Source organism: Diabrotica virgifera, chromosome 8, assembly GCF_917563875.1.
Source record: "Diabrotica virgifera virgifera chromosome 8, PGI_DIABVI_V3a".
NCBI classification, from domain to species: domain Eukaryota; kingdom Metazoa; phylum Arthropoda; class Insecta; order Coleoptera; family Chrysomelidae; genus Diabrotica; species Diabrotica virgifera.
The window spans coordinates 27,055,270-27,080,637 of NC_065450.1; the positions used below are offsets into that span (position 1 = coordinate 27,055,270).

Here is a 25,368-nt window from a genome sequence, read left to right on the forward strand (position 1 = left end):
AACATTTAAAATGTTAAATAATTTATTTAAACTTATTCTTTTCCTCAATGGTCTCTTGCGTAAGCAGGCATCCAGTCGCACGAACTTATATATTAAATATTAAAATTATAATGAATAAAATAAAAAAAAGAATGTGTGTGTACTTTGTACGCACGTAAGAAGTTATACTTCTACTACATATTATGTGATTTTTAAGACAATACTAAAAATTTAGAAAAATAAAAGAATAAAACGCACACAAACACATTGAAAAATGCCACAAAGAAAAAATGATTTCTGAACGATCATAATTGTTGGCAAAAATTTTAAATACGCATTTTCTGAAAAAAAAAATTATACAACAAATATACTAACAATCATAACATGCATAAAAAAATAAAAAAATAAAACTTGCATCGGGAATTGAACCCGTCAATTTCGTGGCGGTTTGATTCGTAATCGAAGCGTAGACTCACTCGTCCAATCCCACATTATTTATAATGTGGAAAAATACGGTAACTGAACGTTTTACAGTTTGACAGTTGTTTTGAAAATCAAATTATGTAGTTTAAATTTTGTAGAAGAAAATATAACAAAACAGTAAGAAAACCATATATTAGATGAAGATTGGTAGAACTTTTGTTGGTAATCAAATTAAGTATGTAAATCAAAGCATTACATACCTACTAGATAAATAAATCTACGCCAAAAAATCATAATTTAAAAATAAAATCGAACCTAATTTGGGATTTCTCTCTAAAATCCGCATTCTTGAGAAAATAAATGTATGTATTTCAACCTAATCCAAATGTATAATTACAATACGATTATAATAAAAACTACTTACCAAATTAGAATGAGTTTTGCTTGTCCAAAATAGTCCAAAAGTCCAAAAATATAGGTATATGAAAACTATTTTAAAAGGCAGTATAACTATTAACTAACTTTTGTTTGTTGTTTCTTTTCACACAAATTTTAAAACGCAACAACCATAAATAATCTAACTACAGCTGTGCCACAGCCCCCATATTGAATAATTTTTGACATGTCATTTGAACATCTAATCAGAACAAAGTTATAATACGCATGCGCCCGGTCGCTAGGTTTTACCATATAAAAATTCATCCTCTATCGCCGGTAAAGAAGTATAACTTCAAAAACATAATTAATTTTACTATTAATTCTGTGTATTCATTTAGTAATCAGGTTACAATAATATTTCAGTTCATAATTTGTGTTATTTTTCTCGTTTTGTATATTTCACATACATAAATTTTATCAGAAAAGTATAAGTTTCAAACCGCGAGATAGCGCTACCATCGAAACTCACAGCCAATTGGTCTAAATCAAGGTCTATGTTTAGTTTAGGTTATGTTTATGCTTTGCTTCGTATTCTCCTGTGTTTGTTTTGTTTAAAGTTTAAAGCATTAAATATCGAATTGAATTAAATGTTGAAAGACCAAAAGGACAATATGTAACTGTAATTGGTTTACAAAAAAAAAAAAAAAATGAAAAGCCTAACCGATCAAGTTGAATTTAAAAAACAAATAGTTTCTAATTTCTTCTAATCTTGTTTCGGTATCAATTTTAAAACTATGGTAACTTGTGAAACATGGAAATCTATACAGGATATTGTTCATGCAGAAAAGCAGAGTTTTGCCTTCAGAACTGCATCAATCAGGCAAATTTGATTATCTGTGATGGGGACTAAATTTTGATTCTGCCGGGGTACAATAATAATCATAACTATTGTAAATTTTAAATTTTTTTAATAAAGTTTTACTTGATCTTTGAGTTAATTATTGTGATCTGTTTTATTACTTCTTCATAAAAATGCACATTGCTTGAAAATAATTCTTTAAAATAAAATGCACTTATTTCGCACAATCATTGAAAATGTGTAATGTAAATGCAGCTATTTTGTATAATTTTCGTAAGTAATACACATGGTAATACATCTACCTAATGTATTACCGGTACTAGGTCGTATGCCGAAAGGTAGGCAGACCGGGGCCTCGACTGGTCGGTGCACTCCTCGGAGTGGGCTGAACAGTCGCAGGCACAAAACGATTCACTTCATGTATTACCGGTACACTCGCGTCTAGAAATTATAAAATATTTTTGCTCCTTGGCTTTCTCAAGGTCATTCGATTGAAATGTCAAATAAAAATGCAAACAATAATATTTTATAAGGTTATGTTTTATTTTTATTTGAATTTGAAATTATTATATTATGTATTAATAAATATTATTGGTGCTGATGAAATTACGAATTAATGTTACAAGACAGACATAATATCATAAATTGCTTTCAGAGTAGGTACGTTTGGAAATGTTATTAAAGTATTAATGCCTACAATATTTTCAATATGAATTAAAAAAAAATGAATTAGAATAGGTGAGAAAATCAAACAAATTAATAATGTATACAAATAAAGATTTTATTCTAATTAAAGAGCACATTATTTACTTGTAGCATTAATTGATTTGCTATCAAATTTGTTTCTTCAGCATCAGGTTTTGATAACAGCTTTTTTTTTGACTTTGTAGTTTTTTTCTTGGTGGAAAATAAACGTTTTTGAGAAACTACTTTTTTATTGTGTGGAATGTTTTGTGTGCCATGAGATAGTGCCACACTATTAAGTTCATTTCCAGAATGTTCTGCTAATGTCCTTAATGTAGGCACCAAGGGTGCTGTAATACTTTTAAATGCCTCAAGTTGTTCAAAATTTGTTATATTTTGAATTATTTGGGTTTGTATTTCTATCAATTTCTGTTTTTCAACTTCCAGTTGTTTGGACGTTTTTTCTTGATTGATATTACAAGACTTACTCACAAATTCCACAAATTTAGCTTGCTCTGTAGCTTGTTTAATTTTTACCTCATCTGTATTTATTATATGTTCTTCATCTGCATTAGTATCTTGAATTTGATGGCCTTTCATAAATTGACACACAAGATGTATGTGTTTGCACATATTCCATCTTATACTGTTATCCAAGCATGTACAGGAATATGAATGTAGACAGGATTGGCACAAATTACAGACTAATTGGCAGTCACAACTGGGTTTGTTTTTCTGAACTAAATAGATATCATTGGTTGAACTTGATGGTATCTCCCAGCCCATTTCAGACATGACAATGGTGTCCATATCTATATTAAGACTTGTTTTGTGCCTTTTCCGTAACTCTCGTAATTTGCTGGATATTTTACCTTTATTCAACGTAACAAGCCGTTCAAACAATGTGTCTTTAATTAATTTAATCAAGATATTGATAGTTTTATCCAGCCTTCGTACTTGTCTTCCATTTAAATACAAATATTTAATCGTTTGATGCATTCGTTCTATGCTCATATTTGTATTTATTCCTGCATGCAAGCGATAACAGTACGCCCAGGATTCCATATTGTGCAGATAACATTTTTGAAAATATTGACCAAATTCTTGGGTATTACCAGAAGATAGAAGAGAAATTTGAAAATTTTGTATCATATGCCTAAATGAAGTAACATCGGTCTCTTGTAATAAGGTACGTAGCTGTTTGTATACGATAACCTAAAAGACGAATGATATGATGGGTGGGCAAAAAAATTAAATATTTTAAGTTACCTTTTGCTCTTGACCATAAATTTTATTTAGATTTTTCCGCCACGCTTTATCTACGTGCCAGGAACAAAATAGCCTAAAATTTAATATCCATAATATAGATTTAATAAAAAAATTTTTTAAGAAACGCTTTTCTTTAATAACGAGTGACTAAAATTAAAAATATTATAAAAAATCAACATAAAAAAAAATTGAAAAAATCTAACACATTCGTCAAAAAAAAGCGTGGCGCGTCTTCATCGAATAAATGGTTTTCGCCCCACGCTTTTATTTAACGAATGTGTTAGATTTTTTCATTTTTATTTTTTGCTTTTTCGTTGATTTTTATATATATTTAATTTTAGTCACTCGTAACTAAAGAAAAGCGTTTCTTAAAAATTTTTTTTCATATTTTTTTATTTTGTACTTTTTAGTCTTACACTTTTCAAACATTAAAATATATCGTCATGTTTATTAAAATATGTATAAAACATATGATGTATCTACTAACATGAAAAGTAGTTGGAATGGGCAAAAAATTTGAAACTTTGTTGTTTATTTATGAAGCATAACGTAAACAATTAACGCAAAAAGTGAAATTATGTATGGTTCATATCATTAGCTACAATCCGTAAAAGTTTCAAGTTTTTACATCGTAAAAAACAAGAGAATTTAAGTACATATTTTCCATTAAAATCGTTTTTTTTATTTAAACAATTAATAAACAAAAATTTTTTTATTGACTATTCGTGTATTGTTCCCGCAAATGCATATGTCTGCAAATTTTCATTCATTTGCATTGGAGAAAAGGCAGTCAAATTAACGTCTAAAGATTTGACGAAAACTATTGAACTAAATAAAAGCGTTTAAAAATAAGAATATATTGCATAGTTTTCTACCTGAATTTATATTTATATATGTTCCATATTCCATATTGCATATATCCCAGGCAACCAAACGACGTTTTTATAACGTAGATAACACGTCATAAAAATGACCAATTGACGTGTTTCTATGACGTAGTACTGACGTTGAAAATCACGTGTATTTGTCTCATCGATTTGACGTCACAATTGTGACGATTTTAAAACGTAATCGTATCTACGTTTTTTTCGCGTCGAGATTGTGACGATGTTCAAACGTCAAAAAGATGACGACCTTTATACGTCGGTAAAATCACGTCTTTAATACTTTCAAAAAGTGACCTCTTTCAGATGTTTCAAAATAGTATAAAAAATAGGTAACATGAAACCTATAGGCCTACGCCCCATGTGTCGAAGATATACTACCACTTGTTTAAGATCGCTCGTGCGCTAGAAGCAACATTGATTCTGCATGAGTGTACCAGCCCTCACATTATACAATTTTCACTAGTTATATATACCTACTTACTGTGTCAAAACTGAAACAACATATATATGAAACTAATAAATAATTTATTAACAAATTATCCAGCATACTTAATATCTTAATTTAACGCTGTCTTAATATCTTCATTTAACGCTTAATTAAAAACAAATAAACATAACCTCAAATAGTTGTCAAGAAGAATTACTGCATTAAACTAACTCACTGAGCAAAAGCGCATAAAAATCTCTTAATTAACACGTTTCTTCAACTAAATATCTAAATGAAAAGTCTTATTTTATCACACAATACACAAACCGCGTAAACAATAAATGAGAAATTTCTTATGAACATTTAGCGTTATACCTAAACGAAATTGTTTGGAGTCAATACAAACAAGCAAGCTCCTCCCAATTTTGTGACGTCAGACTTAGGCTGTCTGAAATTAAAACGTTACGTAATTTTAACGTCATTAATCTTACGTATTTAAAATCACCTACAAAAGACGTCTATATGACGTAATGTTCAAACACGTGTTATATTGAACTAAAAACTGACGTTTCCTCAACGTTATATGACGTCACTTGGTTGCCTGGGATGTTCCATTATATATTCCTATTTTAGCCGAAATAGTTTTAAAATAATATGTAGATTTATAGTAAATAATAATCTCAAAATATTGTAGGCCTTATATAGTTTAAGAACATCTACTAGATTACTCTGACAGCAATTTATATTATGAATGTCTTGTAACATTAATTCAGCATAAATATTATTTACTAATAAGACATACAAATTTAATCAGCACAAATATTACATCAATATTTCAAATAATGTCAACAGTTGAAACATCCCAGGCAACCAAACGACGTTTTTATAACGTAGATAACACGTCATAAAAATGACCAATTGACGTGTTTCTATGACGTAGTACTGACGTTGAAAATCACGTGTATTTGTCTCATCGATTTGACGTCATAATTGTGACGATTTTAAAACGTAATCGTATCTACGTTTTTTTCACGTCGAGATCGTGACGATTTTCAAACGTCAAAAAGATGACGACCTTTATACGTCGGTAAAATCAATACTTTCAAAATGTAACCTCTTTCAGATGTTTCAAAATAGTATAAAAATAGGTAACATGAAACCTATAGGCCTACTTCCCATGTGTAGAAGATATACTACCACTTGTTTAAGATCGCTTGTGCGCTAGAAGCAATACATTGATTCTGCATGATTGTACCAGCCCTCACATTATAGAATTTTCACTAGTTATATATACCTACTTACTGCGTCAAAACTGAAACAATAACATATATATGAAACTAATAAATAATTTATTAACAAATTATCCAGCATACTTAATATCTTAATTTAACGCTGTCTTAATGTCTTCATTTAACGCTTAATTAAAACCAAATAAACATAACCTCAAATAGTTGTCAAGAAGAATTACTGCATTAAACTAACTCACTGGGCAAAAACGCATAAAAATCTCTTAATTAACATGTTTCTTCAACTAAAGATCTAAATGAAAAGTCTTATTTTATCACTCAAGACACAAACCGCATAAACAATAAATGAAAAATGTCTTATGAACATTTAGCGTTATACCTAAACGAAATTGTTTGGAGTCAATACAAACAAGCAAGCTCCTCCCAATTTTGTGACGTCAGTACTTAGGCTGTCTGAAATTAAAACGTTTTTTAAACGTAATTTTAACGTCATTATTCTTACGTATTTAAAATCACCTACAAAAGACGTATATACGACGTAATGTTCAAGCACGTGTTATATTTAACCAAAAACTGACGTTTCTTCAACGTTATATGACGTCACTTGGTTGCCTGGGATAAGGCGCGTTCCAAGTGACATGAAAACCGTCCTTCGTACTGCCCTCGTCATGCGCATTATAAAAAATGCGTTCCAAGCGAACATGAACGATGATTGGTATCGTACACCGTGTTGTTCCAAGCGATCCATGTACCGCTTCGAAATCGGTAACTGAACGGCCCTTTTGATACATGCCTTCAAGCAGAAACTATTTGTACTGACTTGCGCAGTTAGGATTGTTTTCATTTTTACTGGTCACTGCTATGAGATCAGCTGATGATTCAGTAATAGAATAATCCACAATTTACGCTATTAGTACCTGTGAATCTTGATTTCCGTTTAAATAATTATTAATTCTTTTTTTTCAAATTAATCTTATAAAAATGGATAATTTATTATTTTCTTTTTTCATAGAAGACAACGATTTAATGTCAGATATCGATTCTGGGGAAGGTTTTGAAGCTGAAGTGATGTTTAATGAACATGTTAAGTCCACTTTACATCAACAAGAAATTGACAAAGTTATTTAAGGTCAAATTTGGCTTATACAAAACACAATTCTACATCCAATTTTGCCGTGAATAAAAAGAAAATTGACAAAATAAAACATATCCAATTGTTCTATTTCATAAAATTATTTCACTTTCTTTTACAAACCATACATTTTGTACTCGTCAAATTTGGTATTGAATAACTTTGTCAATTTCTTATTCAATTTATTGTTGATGTAAAGTGGACATTAGAAATATTAATTTCTAACCATCTAGCAAACTACTATTATAGTGGTACAGTGGTACTCGCACTGAAAATGGCTCAGGCGCAACTCGAACTTGAAATGGTACACGAATTCGTTCCAAGAGGGTTATGTACCGGTAATCGGATCGAGATCGAAAGAAAACCGTTTAAGGGCGATTCTGCGCATTAAAACAGTCCAATCGATTTCGTGGCGGTTCAAGGGATCGTACAAATGTGTCGTCTTGGAACGAACCTATAACCTTATTAAACATATTTGAATTTCGCGGCATTTTATTTTACATTCTCATAGAACTGTCACAACTTTGACCTTGTGGAAGCCAAGGAGCCAAAATATTTTATAATTGCTACTCTATGCAAATTCTGCAAAATCTGCTGCTAAAACTTTTGCTTCTTGCCAGGATGGTCCTCTTTTCTTAAGTAAGAAAAGAGGAACATCTTATTAAAAATAAAAGTATTTTTTCAATTTAATTGTGGCTTTAATGTCTTCTGTGCTATTTTTTCCGTATAACTAGTTCCCGTAATTCAGGTGTAAACCACGGAGGAAATTTCTTGGCAGAATTTTTTTTGATGGGGACATGAACATCGATTATTAAATATAAGACATCGTAAAATATATTAATCATTTCATCTAAAGACTTACCCAACAGCAAATCATCCCACAAAACTGCACCTAAACAATCATTAATAACTTCAAAGTTTGCATTTTTAAAATCGTAATAATATTATTCAGGAATGTTCAGTGTTAGTATTTTTAAATCTTAAAGAAGTTACAAGTGGAGGGTGGCGATTATCGGGGGTAATGAGATCATCTATTGATTTTGAGACTATGAGAAGACTTTGAGAAAATACTAAATATAATAGAACACTTTTTTAAAAACTAAAATTTCCTTATGCATAGATTTTCATTAAAGTGAACACTTAGTGAGATAAAGCTGTTTAACCCATTAACCGCCAAGCAAAGAAATACTGCAATAATATGTAATATATTTGATTAACTAGAGTAAAATACACTTAAACATTCGTAAAAATTTTTTTTTACACTTTGATCATGACAGGTGTCACAACAACAAAATGGTTCGTTTTCGAACCTTTGGCGGAAATGAGATATAAAAATTGAAATACACAATTTTATTTGTTGTAAAAAGTCTCAAAACATTTAGAGTATAAATGGACCTGGAAGTTTTCATAAACAAAAATAATATGGTTAGAACATTGCCTACACCTTCTTCAGCTTCTTTGTCAAAAACGAAGTCGAACGGCTCTCTATCCTTTTTAGAAATTATTTTAGATATTTCAAGTTTACACTTTCCAATCCTGTATCTTGCACTGTGCCAGTTGCATAAATTCGACAAATCGACATATTGTCTACTATCTACAACACTACACAAACTCCCTTATGGAGCCGCCCCTCCCCCCCTAGATTATAACAAAACTGAATACCAGAATACCCGTCTTTCTAAAGGTACGTATCCACTATGTTCGTAATATTGGACCACAGAGGCACTGCCGCACGGTCGTTGGCGCACTGTTGCACGGTCCAGGAGCGCCAACCATCCACTATGTTCACGAACCTCTTGCACTCCACGCTTCCTGCAACTGCTCCAATTGATACGGTATGCGTTCCTCTACATATAAACCGACACCAATTGGAACGCCGAGGCGGAGCGCGCACTGTTGCACGGTCCGGGAGTGCCTACCATTCACTATATTTACAAACCTCTTGCGCTCCGCGCTCCCTTCAACTGCTCCCATGTACATGCATGCGCTCCTCTACATAAAAACCACCACCTATTGGACCGTTGAGGCGGAGCGCACACTGTTGCATGGTCCGAGAGCGCCAACCATCCACTATGTTCACGAACTTCTTGCGCTCAGCGCTCCCTGCAACTGCTCCAATCGATACGGTATGCGCTCCCTTACATATAAACCGCCCCAGATTGGAGCGCCGAGGCAGAGTGCGCACAATTGCACAGCCCGGGAGCGCCAAATGTGTCCACTATGTGGAGCAGTTGCAGGAGCTCGGAGTGCAAGCATAGTGGATACGTGTTTTTACACATAATAAAGAAATATCCCAACAAATTACTGCCTGTGCATCACCTTGAACTTATTCCTGATCAGACAGGATTATATGTCGACTTCCGCCAATGGTTCGTTATCGAACCATTATTTTCAAACACGAGATTTGATGACTCAGAAATTATTTTTTTTGTATTTTTATAACAATTGGTGTACACATAGGTTAAAAAAATAATATTTGAATTTATTTGACCACAAAAGTGTTATGCCGATAAAATTACTACAGTAAAAATAAAGTTGCGTCGAAGGATTGAAAATGTCGGACATTTAGAAAATATTTTTATGATGAAAGCATGAGTTTGGAAATTAAACAAAATTAAATTTAGTTACACTTATATCTTCTGGTTGCTTAAAAAATACAAAGATTTAAAAAACGAATTGCCAAAAAAAATTCTACAAAAAAATGGTGCGTTTTCGCACCTTTGGCGCTAAATGGGTTAAAACATCTATTTACGAGCAAACACCCCCTTATTCGAGTCCTTTAAACCCACCTCAATTAAAAATTAAGGGATCTTATGGAATTTAATTTACACAGTCTTATAACTCTTTAAAAATCCTACAAAACCATTATTGAAAAACCTTTTTATCGCCAAAAATGAAGGAGCTATTAAAGCTAATTTTTTTTCGAAAAATTGGAATAGTCCTTTTATAGAGCACTTTACTACACATTTGTTTTAGAGTGCACTGTGCTTAAAGTGAAATTAAAACAATTGATGGATTCGATGGTTGCTTGGTGGAAATTCATATCTATTCTTGGTGAATTTCCACCAAGTAACCATCGAATCCATCAATTGTTTTAATTGCGCTTTAAGCACACTACACTCTAAAATAAATGTGTAGTAAAGTGTCCAATCTGATAAAATAATAGCGTCTTTTCCGTTGACATTGGTCCATTTTAATTTGTATCTACTTATCCAATCTATTTGAAAATATTATCATTTGACCTAACCTATTTTTTATAGCTTGCTTCATCTGTTTCTATCACATATCTAACATATAAATAATTTAATTTGCACATAATTTAAATTTTGTCACTAAATTCAATATGACATTGCTTGCACATGCGCAAATAGAGGAACGACTTGGACAAATTAACGTCACCTGTGACTGATGTCTGGCATGTCATGTGGCTGTCATGAAACTATTCAAAATAATTGTTTTTCCATACAAAAAATACATTAATTAATACCTTTCTTACTCTGCTTTAAAAAATCTTTATTCACACACCAACAATATTACAATACTTACAAATTTTCCAACATTAATACAATGACAACTATAAATTTCAAATACTGTTGTTCTATAAGCTGTCAACTTTCTGTTTATATTGGTTTCTATACAGTTGTTCACGTTCTAGACGTCACTACACATAAAAGTAAACAGAAGTGAAGGGTTCAGGAGTGTATTACCTCAATGTACCTGTGTGTCTAGTAGCATGGCGGTTACTGTATTATATATCTTCATTTCACCGTTTCAGTAAAATGTTTATAGTTGGTTTTTATTTCAGGTTATTCTCAGGAGGAGAATAAAATGAAAATTATGGAAACCTTACATTCGCGTCATAAAGGAAAATCTACAGGTCGCCTGGTTGAAGGAAAAATATTAAACAAAAATTTGAAAGTTGCAACTAAATACAAACCTTACAAATGTGAAATTTGTTTTAAGCCCGTTATTACAACAAGTGATTTGAAAAGACATTTGATAGTGCACACTGGAGAAAAACTTTACAAGTGTGAAATTTGTTTTAAATGGTTTGGTGAAGCAGGTGATTTGAAAAAACATTTGACAACACACACCACAGAAAAACCGTATAAGTGTGACATTTGTTTTAAAAAATTTTCTCTAAAAGGTATGTTAACTGGACACATGAAAGTCCACAGTGGAGAAAACCCTCACAAGTGTGAAATTTGTTTAAAACTGTGTAGTACGACAAGTGATTTGAAGTCACATTTGAGAATACACACTGGGGAAAAACCTTATAAGTGTGAAATTTGTTTTAAGGCATTTGCTAGAGGAAGTGAGTTGAAAATTCATTTGAGAGTGCACACTGGAGAAAAGCCTTATAAGTGTGAGATTTGTTTAAAATGGTTTAGTGAAACAGGTTCTTTGAAAAAACATTTGACAACACACACCAAAGAAAAACCTTATAAGTGTGACATTTGTTTAAAGGCCTTTGCTAGAACAACTCTTTTAAAAGAACATTTGCTAACACACACCACAGAAAAACCGTATAAGTGTGACATTTGTTTTAAAAAATTTTCTCGAAAAGGTCTGTTAACTGGACACATGAAAGTCCACAGTGAAGAAAACCCTCACAGGTGTGAAATTTGTCTACAACAGTGTAGTAACGCAAGTAATTTAAAAACACATTTGAGAATACACACTGGGGAAAAACCTTATAAGTGTGAAATTTGTTTTAAGGCATTTGCTAGAGAATGTAATTTGAAAATTCATTTGAGAGTGCATACTGGAGAAAAGCCTTATAAGTGTGAGATTTGTTCAAAATGGTTTAGTGAAACAAGTTCTTTGAAAAAACATTTGACAACACACACCAAAGAAAAACCTTATAAGTGTGACATTTGTTTTAAGGCATATACTAGAGGAAGTGATTTGAAAATTCATTTGAGAGTGCATACTGGAGAAAAGCCTTATAAGTGTGAGATTTGTTTAAAATGGTTTAGTGAAATAGGTTCCTTGAAAAAACATTTGACAACACACACCAAAGAAAAACCTTATAAGTGTGACATTTGTTTAAAGGGCTTTGCTAGAACAACTCATTTAAAAGAACATTTGCTAACACACACCACAGAAAAACCGTATAAGTGTGACATTTGTTTTAAAAAATTTTCTCGAAAACGTCTGTTAACTGGACACATGAAAGTCCACAGTGAAGAAAACCCTCACAGGTGTGAAATTTGTCTACAACAGTGTAGTTACGCAAGTAATTTGAAAACACATTTGAGAATACACACTGGGGAAAAACCTTATAAGTGTGAAATTTGTTTTAAGGCATTTGCTAGAGAATGTAATTTGAAAATTCATTTGAGAGTGCATACTGGAGAAAAGCCTTATAAGTGTGAGATTTGTTTAAAATGGTTTAGTGAAACAAGTTCTTTGAAAAAACATTTGACAACACATACCAAAGAAAAACCTTATAAGTGTGACATTTGTTTTAAGGCATTTGCTAGAGGAAGTGATTTGAAAATTCATTTGAGAGTGCATACAGTAGAAAAGCCTTATAAGTGTGAGATTTGTTTAAAATGGTTTAGTGAAATAGGTTCTTTGAAAAAACATTTGACAACACACACCAAAGAAAAGCCTTATAAGTGTGACATTTGTTTAAAGGCCTTTGCTAGAACAACTAATTTAAAACAACATTTGCGAACACACACTAGACAAAAATCATGTTAGTGTGAAATTTGTTTTAAGCAATTTAGTGAAACAGGTAATTTGAAAAGACACTTATTAAGAACTAGTAATTATAGATAGATAGATATATACACTTGAGTCCAAGGTTCTTTACCCGTGCGTCATTCATACCTGGCGAGATAAAACACATACTTTTTATCTAGCATCATTGTGTTCCACCTATGAAACTAAAGACAAACAGATACCGCCTGTTATTAAACTAAAGACACATGTTATTTTTATAAACGCTCTAGAATCAGTACATCGAAAAGAGATAGGTACAAAAATAGCGCTTTTCAGATTTTAAAGTACAATTATTTGTGACGTTTCTGGTTTGTTTACTTGTCACTGTCAGTTTGTTGGATTTTTTGCTGTTATATTGCCCTGTTTTTGCATTTAGAAAATATTTATATTATACAAACAGTTGTTTTTACAACAAAGACAACTTCAGAACAACATTTTTACAACCAATTTTATACTGGAGTTTGAAATTTTACGCTAAGTTTATTAATTTACATACAAAGTTAATCTCATTTACAGTAAAGAAATGGTTTTGTTTAAGTTTACGTAAAAGTGAAATAAATGAGAAAAAGAAAATATTTTATTTTCAAATATTTATATTATAACACTTATAACACATATTTAATATCATTAATGATATTAAATAGTTATTTATGTATTAAGAGCGAAAAGTGATACATTATTGCTTGAGAGTAAGAGTTACCGCTCGAGGCGTAGCGGAGAGCGGTAATTACTCGAAAGCAATAATGTCACTTTGCGCTTCTTCTTCTTCTTCTTCTTCTTAACTCAGGCGAGACTCGTTAGTCTCTGGCACTTGGTCATAAGACCTTTGTACCAAACCCGGTTCTTCTCCTTAAACTTTAATAAGTCCTGTGGCCTCAACGAAGGCCAACAGTTTTCTTATTGGTAGTTTTAAGATCTCTTCTGGTTCAAACCTCATTTGACCAGTGAAGTTCTGCCTTACATCACCTAGCACACTGCAATAGCATAGTATGTGTATGGCAGTTTCTTCTTCCATTTCGCACTTTCTGCACCATGGTTCATTCACCTTACCTAGTTTGTATAGGTGATTTCTTAAACGACAATGTCCAGTCACCATTTCAGTGACCGTTTTGATCTCTCCTTTATTGAGGTTCATCAAACTGTTCGAGAGTTTTTTATCAATATTCTTGATTATTTTTTTAGTCTGGATTTGCCCTTGAGTGGTTCTCCATTTATTTTGATGATTCTTTATCAGCCATTTCTGAACCTCGTTTTTCATAGCATCTTTAGTGATGCCACAGAAAGGTTCTGGGCCTTCAAAAGTTTTTCTCGAGCCTTGTTTCGCTAACATATCTGCTCGTTCGTTCCCATGCACCCCTTCATGACCCGGCACCCATATTAAAGACACTTTGTTGTCTTTTGCCAGGTTATTGAGGAGATCTTTGCAGTTTCTCACCAGTTTTGATTTGGTGAGAGGGTTCTGTACAGCCAGAATAGCCGATTGGCTATCTGTGTAAATGTTGATTCTCTTAGCTTTAGGGTCCTCATCAATTATTTCATCAATGCAGGCCACCAAAGCAAAAACTTCAGCCTGGAACACCGTTGTATGTTGACCTAGGCTGTAAGATTTATTATAGTTACATGTTTGCCCAAAGACTCCTGATCCAGTACCATGGGCAGTTTTAGATCCATCAGTGAACCATATTAAGTCTCCATTAATGTTTGGGACTTTTTGTTCTCTAGATGGTATAATTGTGTTAATCTTCTCAGTGAAGATTAGTTCTGGTGTCATCATATCTAAGTTCATCATAAAGATGTATTCCTCAAGTATAGTCCCAGTAATGTTTGTGTGGCTATTCAATACATAATTTGGCCTCCAAGTATTGTTTGCTTTGAGCCTCAGGATGGTCATAAAGGCTACCGCCGAAATATACAATTCCAGCGGAGGGAGACCTGTGATAGCCTCTAATGAAGCCGTTCCTGTACTATTCAAGGCTCCTGTTATATTTAGAAGCGCTTGTCTTTGTAGGGTGGTGAGAGTGGTCACACAAGATTGCAAAGCCGTCTTTGTCCACCAGAGTACTGACCCATAAGTAACTGTCGGTCGTATCACTGATGTGTACAACCAACATATCACCTTTGGTTTCAATCCCCAGGTTTTACCTACAACTCGTCTGCAGTTCCAGAAGAGTCGCTTAGCCCTATTGGTTATATTGGTAATATGAGTATTCCAATTGAGTTTCGAATCCAGGGTTACCCCTAGATACTTAACCTCATTGGTTCTTTCCAGTACCTCTCCAAATAATTTCAGCTCACTCAGTCCAGTAAGCTTCCTCTTATTTGTAAAGGCTACCAGTTTAGTTTTAGAAGGGTTCACGGAGAGGTTCTTTTTCAGACACCAGTTCTCTATGTAGTGAAGGGCATATCGCATCTGATACGCAACAGTGCTGGGAAATTTTCCCCTAGTTACTATCACGATATCATCTGCGAAACCCTGGATCCAGATTCCTCGGGCGCTTAGCCCATGAATCAGATCATCGACAACTATGTTCCATAATGACGGTGACAATACACCGCCTTGAGGGAATCCCTTAGTTGCCCTCAGATTTATGGTATCTTCATGCGTATCTGTGGATATTATTCTGCTCTGAAGCATCTGAATAATCCACTTGCATGTTGTGTTGTTGATTTTCTTCCTCACCAGTGCGCTTTGTATAGACTCGATTGAGGTATTATCAAATGCACCTTCTATATCTAAAAATGCAGCAAGGGCGACTTCTTTCTGATGCAGACTCCTTTCGAGTTCCGACACTAGATTGTGCAGGGCGGCTTCACCTGATTTCCCTGCCTGATACGCCCATTGCCGTTGGTGCAGTGGATTTTCATTTAAATTGTTTTTCTTGATGTGTTCGTTCAAGATTTTTTCCATGGTTTTTAACATGAATGAGGTCAGACTTATAGGCCTGTAGGATTTTGCTAAGGTGTAATCTGTTTTTCCTGGTTTGGGAATAAACGCCACCCTTGCCCTTCTCCAAGCTTTGGGAATGTATCCCAGAGCATGGCTAGCTCTAAATATTGTGATCAGGGGACCCATGATTATTTCCAGACCCTCCTGGAGAAGCTTAGGAAATATACCATCCGGTCCCGCAGTTTTATAAGGTTCAAAAGTTTCAATAGCCCATCTTACCTTGTGAGAACCAAAGATCTCGTCAGAGGTCAGCCAGTCCCTTTTGGTTGGGCTATTGTTTGCTTGATGATTGTTATTAGCAGTCAATTGCGTCGACCCTGGAAAGTGAACACTTAAAAGATGCTCTACAGCCTCCTTCTCTGTGTCCGTATACTTCCCATTGGGCAATTTCATTGACTTGGGTTTGTTAATGTTATCTCTTTTGAGGATTCTGTTAACCCTGGCGCTTTCAGGTACACTTTCAATATTTTCACAGAATTCTCTCCAGGATCTTTCCTTAGCGGATTGGATTTTCTTATTATAGGTTTTCAGTTTAGCCTTATATGCTTCCCAATCACCTGATTTCTTCGCCCTATTGAAGAGCCGTCTTGTTTCTCTTTTGAGATCAGACAGCTCCTTATTCCACCAAGTTACTTGCCTGGGAGGGTGACTTTCTTTTAACGGGCAGTTTTCCTCATATGAGACGACTATTGCATGCTGCAACCAGTCTACTGCCATCTCAACCTCAACATTGTTTTTTGGCCTTTTAGGATAATTCCGTACCCTTGTTCCAAGATCCCTCTTAAAGGATTCCCAATCGGTCACCTTAGGGTGTCTATAGAACCTTGGTTCCGGTTTGACTGAGTTTATCTCAAAGCATATGTATGCATGATCCGATAAGGATAACGCATCCGACACATGCCAGTCAGATATTATGTTCCCAATCCCCATAGAGCATAGGCTTAGGTCGATTAGTGATTCTGCTCTTGATGTCCTGAAGGTTGGCTTATTACCCCTGTTCAGAAGATCAAGTTCAGTAGTGCAAAGGTACTCAAAAAGTAACTTACCTCTATTGTTTGTATCTCTGCTTCCCCAAATGATGTGGTGGGCGTTGGAGTCGACTCCAATGATAAGTTCTGTATGCTTATCATTGGTGTATTCTAGAAGGTTCTCTAGGTTAGTCCCTGGAAGTTGTTCTTTACTGTCAATAGGAAGGTAAAGAGACGCAACAATCAACTCTGTAACCAACCCATTGCAATTCAGTTTAATTCTGGCAGCTGTCATGTCTCCCGTACAGAGCTCCAGCACTTTGCGCTTGTAATACATACAACAAGCGAAAAAGTCTTCTTTTTCTTTATCAAGTGATTGTAGAAAAAATAATTTATTGAGTTAAAAGTTTATACGATGTCAGTTGGACAAGTATAAAAACAAAATTCTCGGTGTCTTTTGTAAAACATAGGCGGCGCAATAGAAATTAACGAGTAAACTTTTATTTTAAATTATGGTCTAAAATTTGTTAAACAGTAATAATATTGTTAATTATTCACATTTCTTTATGAAATTAACACCAAAGATGATTAAAAATACATAATACAAATGCAACTTACCATGCTTAATAATTTGAGAACTAAAGAAATGAGCCTACACAAATGAGCCTATGTTGCGAAAATATTGTCACGATCCATTACTTTTGTGTCAAATCATCTTTATTCGCATCATTGATTAGCTATCTATTTAGGGTACTGTAATCGCCAACCAATTTTACATCTATAAAGTCATTTTTTAATATGCAAATACCCGTCAACGAATACATAATTGTCTAAGTTCAATGCATAATAATCACCTAGGAACGTTGTTTTTTCTGTCACTTCCAACTGTAATGCATTAGGGAGAATTCGATAATCTATGACTCACTGAAAAAAGGGGTTTGTGATCAACTTTAGATAGAATTTTTGTACATAATCTCAGAGTCAGAGTGGTACTGTTGATTCGCCTTGTTAAATATCGCTGTGTCTAGGTACACGCTAACGTGTACGTAAATAAAAAAGTTAGGTACACGCGAAACGTCATCAAGTCAGTGACGTCACTATTTAGCGTGCACTGTTACTGGTTTTTGGCGTACACGCTAACTTGAGCCGCGTGTATGCTGTGGTAAGAATATACCGCGAGTATCAGAGAGTCAGAGTGTTAGAATGTGTTTAATCTCGTTGTGTTTACACTTTAATATTGATTAGTAAAGAGATTTCTTATGTTTTATTTGTTTAGTGTTTGTTTTAAAATTAACTATGGATAAAATTTTAAAACAGTATAAAAAAGATAAGACACTATAAATTACTATATATATATTCTTAAATTTTAAGTGAAATAGTATTACCGTCCAAAATTAAAATAAAAGGAAGACCTAAAGCTTTCACAATAATAATTAACTTGTTCTGAAGCTATTTCCTTGTGACATTTTTGTACTCAACTATTCTAAATGGGAAATAAGCCACAATTTAACTAAAAAATGATTTTATTAACTTTTTGACGTACTTTTAAAATAAACAAAAATGTTATTACTTAGTAAAAAATTTCTTTTAATAGTTTATTTAATCTGACTAATATTTGTATTTTGACAACGACATCGGATTTGGACGTCAAAACGTTAATAAAATCATTTTTTTAGTTAAATTGTGGCTTATTTCCCATTTAGAATAGTTAATGATAATAATTAACTTACATATAAAAATTATTTTAATAATATTTTGTACATGTCATGTCAACTAAATAGTTATTTTGCTAACCTGTAAATATACTTTTATATATACATACATTGATTTATTACAATTATTAAGTTTGAAACATCTGAATAGTTCTGCTTCCCTTCCCTTTAATAACAAATATTTTTCTATCAAACAAACACTAAACATATCAAAATAGCGTGTAGGTACCAAATATACAGTCACTGCGCACGCTCAATAATGACGTCACTGGCTTGATGAAGTTTAATTCGCGTGTACCTAAATTTTTTATTTGCGTACACGTTAGCGTGTACCTAGACACAGCGGTTAAATATAACAACTAAAGGTTGAAATAGTATGAACAAAGCAAATCTAAAATAATTTGCAGGTTACAAATGACCTCTTATATTATAGCAAACTAATAAAATTTGTTCAGTCCATTCTAACTGAAGATGACCATTATAGTCAAAAAATTCTTATTGGTCACTGTGATGATTTCTATAACAAAATTCCATTAATTACGATATCCAATCTGCGCAATTTCGCGTCATCAAATCTTGTATAATATATGGGACATCATCCTGTATAAACATATATTACAGTTATTAAAATTTAAAATTGATGATTAAAAGTATATAATACAAATGAAATTGACTGTGATTATTAATTGAAGGACTAAAGAAATGAGACAACAATTTTATTATACAAATAAAATAAATAATTGTAAGGCTATGACGACAATACTGTTTATATTCCTTGCCGCCTTTGAAACATGAGAAGGAATTTTGGCCAGATAACGATATGGTTTAAGTGTACTGTTCTTACGATGTCAGTTGGACCAGAAGCATTTTTGGGGTCCGGTCAGTAATTCTACGAAGAGCATAGAAATTAAACCTTATAAACATTTGCTTGCTTCAAAATTGATCACTCCTTGTATTAGTCCACATGGACGCGGGTGTGGCTTATTACTTTCTAACGTATCTTATTGGGCAATACTGAAGAGTAATTGGTCAAATTGTTCGGAAGTGCTTAGGCTCAAATCATATCGTTATCTGGTCAAGATACCTTCTCATGTTTCAAAGGCGGCAAGCAATATAAACACTATATAAACAGTGTCGTCATAACTTACAATTATTTTATTTTTATAATACATTTTTTGTCTCATTTCTTTAGTACTTAAAAAATGAATAAGCACATTAAATTGCATTTGTAAGTATTATATACTTTTAATGATCAATTTTAAATTTTAATAATTGTATTGTTTATACAGGATGTCCCATATATTATGCGAGATTTAATGACGTCAATTTGCAGTCCGCTGATTGGATAATGTAATTAATGGAATTTTTCATGTTTCATATTTTTATTTTTTCCATATTTTCCTTTGTATGTGTCCATATCTAAGAGCCATATATGAGGAGAGGGAGTGTACATTGATTGAAGACTCTTGATTTTAGGTATTGGGGGTATTTTTTTTTATTTAGAATAAAAGACAGTTTTCCTAGTGATGCCCAGGCCAATCTTATTATTTTTCGTCTCTCGCCGTCCTTACTACTTCGTTTTTCGTCATTTGGCTCATGTAGTTGTTCCATTATACTCTTCTGCTTTTTACCCAGTTATTAATGTTGTCCACCTTGCATATCTGTCGTATATCTGCACTTCTAGCTCTTCCCATATCCTATCGATTTTTCAAAGTATTTTCATCTCTGCTGTTTCTAGCATTCTTTCTGTCCTTTCTGTATCAAGTAGTGTTTCTGCCGCATATTTATGTCATTATTGGTCTGATAACTGTTGTGTAAATTGCGCCTTTCACTTCTTTTCCAATATTGGCGTGGTAGTTATAAACACAACAAGTGTCGAATCAAGTTCTGAACACACGGATAGTGATATATTTCAACTTTTCAAAAATATGTCCCATGTACAGTAGTAAAAGTGATCTCTCCATTAGTCATGAATTAAGACAATTCGACTGGAAGACGAATTGTTCGTTTTCATGTATTTTATGTGTATATTCAAAGTGTAGTCTTATTTCTTTAGTTCTCAAATTAATAAGCACGTTAAATTTCATTTGTATTATGTATTTTTAATTATCTTTGGTGTCAATTTCATAAAGAAATGTGAACAATTAACAACATTATTACTATTTAACAAATATTGAACCATAATTTAAAAATAAAAGTTAACTCATTAATTTCTATTGCGCCGCCTATGTTTTACAAACGGCGCCGACAATCGGTGTCGAATTTTGTTTTTATACTGGTCCAACTAACATCGTAAGAACGTAAGCACTTCCGAACAATTTGACCAATTACACTTCAGTATTGCCCAATAAGATATGTTAGAAAATAATAAGCCACACCCGTGTCCATGTGGACTAATACAAGGAATCATCAATTGCAAATATTTATGAATGGTTTATCTTTATTTCTATGCTCGCCGTAGAATTACTGACCAGACCCCAAAACGTCCTCTGGTTCATTTCACATCGTATCTACTCTACTTCAAATGTAGATGTAATTCTGCACGAAAATTTTAAGTTCTATTTATTTGACAACGTCAAATTTTTAAATCTAATCCGTGATTGGAGCAGTACCCACTTTCTGTCACTTGCTGTTGCGTGGAATAGATTTCCTATTTAGACTTATTTCGTATGCTTTAAATTATGACGCACGGGTAAAGAACCCTGGACTGAAGTGTAGATGAACTAAAAGTCAAACAATTGGGAAAGCACGTCATAGACTTAATGACATCATAACTCACCGGTACAAACTTGACGGCAAATCAATTCAACAAATTTTTTCTCATATATTAGTTTTTTTTGCTACCGTCAATCCCAAGCCGGTAACAAAGCAGCTACCGGCTATACTGTTTCTCTTTGTCTTTAAGAGTGTGAAACAAAGATAACTATTAGGGTGGGCCGAAAATTTTTTTTCTGTAAAATAACACCCGAGGTCAAAAAAGTTGCGTTGTACTAAAACACAAATTTTAAGTCCAAAATGAGTAGCTAAAAATATTTTTCTCCGCTGCCACAGAGGCTCTATATTTTTGTAATATAAAAAGTCATTGTGACAATGGAAAAAAAATTAACTTTTTCAAACAGAGATCTACATGCCTATTTTTTTTATTATCTTTTTGAAACATCAAGGTTATTTATTTTGTATCTCAAAAAAGTTGTTGAAATAAAATCTGTATTGTTGTGGCTGGTTCATGTATACGTTGAATACTGATGTTAACTTTATTTGGGTGTTTCACCACTAAATAATTAATAGACAAAAATTAATTTAGAAACCTATGCGGACCTATGATATCATGAGGATCTTTCAGTGCGTCACAGTTTTTCGATTTCTTTCTAACGCATTAAATTGTATGTGACAGAAACAAACGCACGTCGGTGATTACATTTCTTCGGTGACATTCATAACATTTATTCTAGTTGTCAATTGATGGCGCTATAATCGAAAATAAAATAATTTGCGAATTATATAATATATCTACGAATATAATCTGAACAATTTAAAAGACTATACAAATCAAAGAAAATACCAGTTGATAAATGCAATAAATACAATTGATTTGTTTTTATGCCAAATTGCAAATAAAATTTGACAACTGTCAGATTTAACTAAAATATCATGTCACTAAAATGTATATATTATCACGGACTTACCTTTTTTTTCTATCATTTGTGACGCACTGAAAAATGCTCATGAAAAGAAGCATACTTCAAAAAAAGTGGCGAAATACCCAAATAAAATATACGTTAGCATAAAAAAGTTAAAATTACCAATTATTTAATTTCTAAAATAACGTAACCTTGGACGTCAAAGCTTCTGTACATACTGTACGGTACTGTGTCATAAACACAGGGCATAATGGAGGCATTATAGACAAACCTACTGGAGAATAAAATTGAACGGCCCCTGCAGTGATTTGTCTGCCAACAAGTTGCCTCTAAGACATCTATTTGAACAACTGGATGGTAGTACCAGTGGACCACGTGCATTTTCGGGCCTCTAGGAAAACTCTATCTGTAGCTTCATTTTCAAAAATAGAATCATCAGTTGACGAATTCCGCATCGACTATCTTACTACAGATCAAGAATTCCTGTACGATATTTGTCACGCAGTTAAAAGTGCTGTTTGTTCAGAACAACTTTCTAAGAGACAGCCTGGGATAATGGTTCATTCTCGCTGGGTTACCACTGCTTCCCGTATCTTTCGGTTATATTTAGCAATCGGAACCCCCTTGGAGAATTTACAAATAAATACTAAGCCATTTTGTAATAGAATTGTATGCGTATTTTGCATTAACGCTCAACCGTCATGCATTTATGGTGCAAGACCTCTATTCAAGACAATAAGACTCTGCGACCAGACCTCTTCTTGCTACCAGAATTAAAAGATTTAGTCTACAAAAATATTCAACGAAATGGATACTTTGGGAGTCCAGAAAATATTATTTTGGCTATGATATTTGATGAACGTAAAAACATAAGACAACTGTGATTCCAAAGAATTTTTAAAAGTAGACAATTAAATTACAAAGTTAAGCGACATTTCGTAGTAACATAATTATTCTTTAACGTAAAGGAATACTTTGAGATTATCGACTGCCAGAAAGTTTTATGGACAGAGCCTCGTGTAGATATGAAGCTATCAAAAGACCAACTAAGGGAAGTTGTTGAAAATCCCGAAAGCAGTATTTTGGCATATGTAACAGCATACCCTTGGCACATACAAGCTGTTAAGAGGGCGTATTATCGTTTACTTTTTATGTGTTCAAAACAAAGTCAGCTTTAGCCCAATCTAATTTTTTTGTATGCAAAAAATCTACCATACAAAAAAAATATAGTTTTTTTAAAAAAATCTTAGTTTTATATAGCGCTCTGTGGCAGTGGAAAAAATTACTTATCGACCAAAATACATACTATGGTAGTTATCTATGGTAGTTATCTTATCAAATACTTTTTTTGACTCAAGCGACCATAATAAATTAAAAAAAAATCGAATTAGAGATTTATTATATAATTAGATTTTTTCGTAAAAATCTCATTTTTTTATGGCTCTGTGGAAGTGGAAAAAATTAAATCAATTATAAAACAAATAACTGTGAAATAAGTTATCTTATTATACATCTTTTCTGGAGTCAGGAAACTTAATTAAAAAAACAAAATAAAAACACTTTACTCAACGGCCCACCCTAATAACTATCTGTACTATAAGTGTCAAACTGACATTGTCTGAGGGAAGGTGTGTGACATTTTTGTTTGTTTATTTTTTTTTCTTCTTCTTTTAAGGCCTTTGGGAGCTATGCCCATTTAGCCAGCAATATTTCTTAAAATTGCCGCCTAAATAAACCTACTAAACTACAAAACTATTATACGAACCTAATCGACCAATCAAGGATAGGGAAATAAAGTGAAGTTAGTTAAAAAATAAACTGTCGTTAAAATATAAACTTAATAAATAAAATATAATTTGAAAATAATAATTTGACAATATATTTAACCTCCAATATTATGACGACGCCAGTTACTATTTACAATCTCACGAAATATAATAATGACGTCATATAAACTCGTCACTAATTCTAGTTATGAACTGTTCGCTGTGATAGGGCTTTTCATCGATTGTCATTTGTTTCGAGATTCTGTCATATGTTGTATAATCTGTGTATAATAATATACACGGATTATACGACATATGACAGAAGCTCGAAACAAATGACGGTGAATGAACAGCCCTATAGGAACGGCATGCCAAAAAAATCTGATTATTCCCTATATATTTTTTCAAATTTAGAATGACAACAAGGGGAAAATTACGTGCATTTCTTTTTGGTTGACTTTTCCTAGACACTAACACTAACACGATTTGAAAACATTAATGAACAGTGATCTGAATTTATCAGAATAAACGTGAAACTTACTGTAAATGCAATAAAAACTGCAAAAAAAACTGCTGCTAGTAAACAACATCATTTTTTGCCAAATGTTAAAATTTTGGTTTCTATGGTGACGCGATCGTTTAAAATCGTTAAGAACCGTTTTTATTGTTATGAATGAACGTTTTTATTATTAATATTTACTTTCTCCCCATTAAAACCACTTATACACTAACAAAATTAAAAAAAAATACATGAATCGATTATTTGTTATTGTATGTGAATCGATTATTGTTGAAAGGGGGTAAGCCCCATTTTCAACTTTTCGAGTTATAGTAGAAAACCCTTCTTTCTTTCTATATGCAAATCATTTGGTGTTAAATGCAGTTCCGCAGTATAAACTATATCCACGCAGTGCATCAGTGCTTGCTTTCTTTCAACACCAAATGACACGGATAAAGAAAGAGAGATGGGTTTTTTACTGTAACTCGAAAAGTAGAAAATGGCGCTTACCACCTTTCAACAATAATCGATTCACATACAAAATGCGTGTCCGGATTTTTTTGACCACGAGTGTAGTACAGCAAGAGGGGTTATAATTACCTCTTCTTTGATCCTATGGTCTGTTTTTAAACCAGGAGGAGTAGTTCAAATCCGCGCCGTAATATTGTTTGTAATAATTGGTCCAACCTCAGCCAAGTTTACTCCACTGTTATGAAATTTTGACTCTAATGACATTTATGAAATTTTTACAATATTGGCATTTCATAGGCTAATTAAGTTATATCAGCGTTTTTTGAGCTTTCTGCGTTATTCGTTTAAA

General features: G+C 32.9%; 2 protein-coding genes across 2 annotated transcripts in view; one reads left to right on the forward strand and one right to left on the reverse strand.

Moving 5' to 3' along the window:
- Positions 1-2,425: 2,425 nt before the first annotated feature.
- Positions 2,426-3,475, reverse strand: LOC126890116 (uncharacterized). The gene has a single exon (XM_050658963.1). The coding sequence runs from the start codon at positions 3,473-3,475 to the stop codon at positions 2,426-2,428; it is 1,050 nt and encodes a 349-aa protein (XP_050514920.1).
- A 4,084-nt stretch (positions 3,476-7,559) lies between these two features.
- Positions 7,560-25,368, forward strand: part of LOC126890117 (zinc finger protein 208-like) — a 43,020-nt gene continuing 25,211 nt past the window's right edge. The window contains exons 1-2 of the mRNA XM_050658964.1: positions 7,560-7,623; positions 11,091-12,989. Of these exons, the coding sequence (XP_050514921.1) occupies positions 7,560-7,623; positions 11,091-12,989 (1,963 nt within the window). The remainder of the gene's footprint in view (positions 7,624-11,090; positions 12,990-25,368) is intronic.

Bases quoted from the DNA above. Each gene is read 5' to 3' on its own strand.
- LOC126890116 (XM_050658963.1), bottom strand. From the start codon at position 3,475: ATGATACAAAATTTTCAAATTTCTCTTCTATCTTCTGGTAATACCCAA.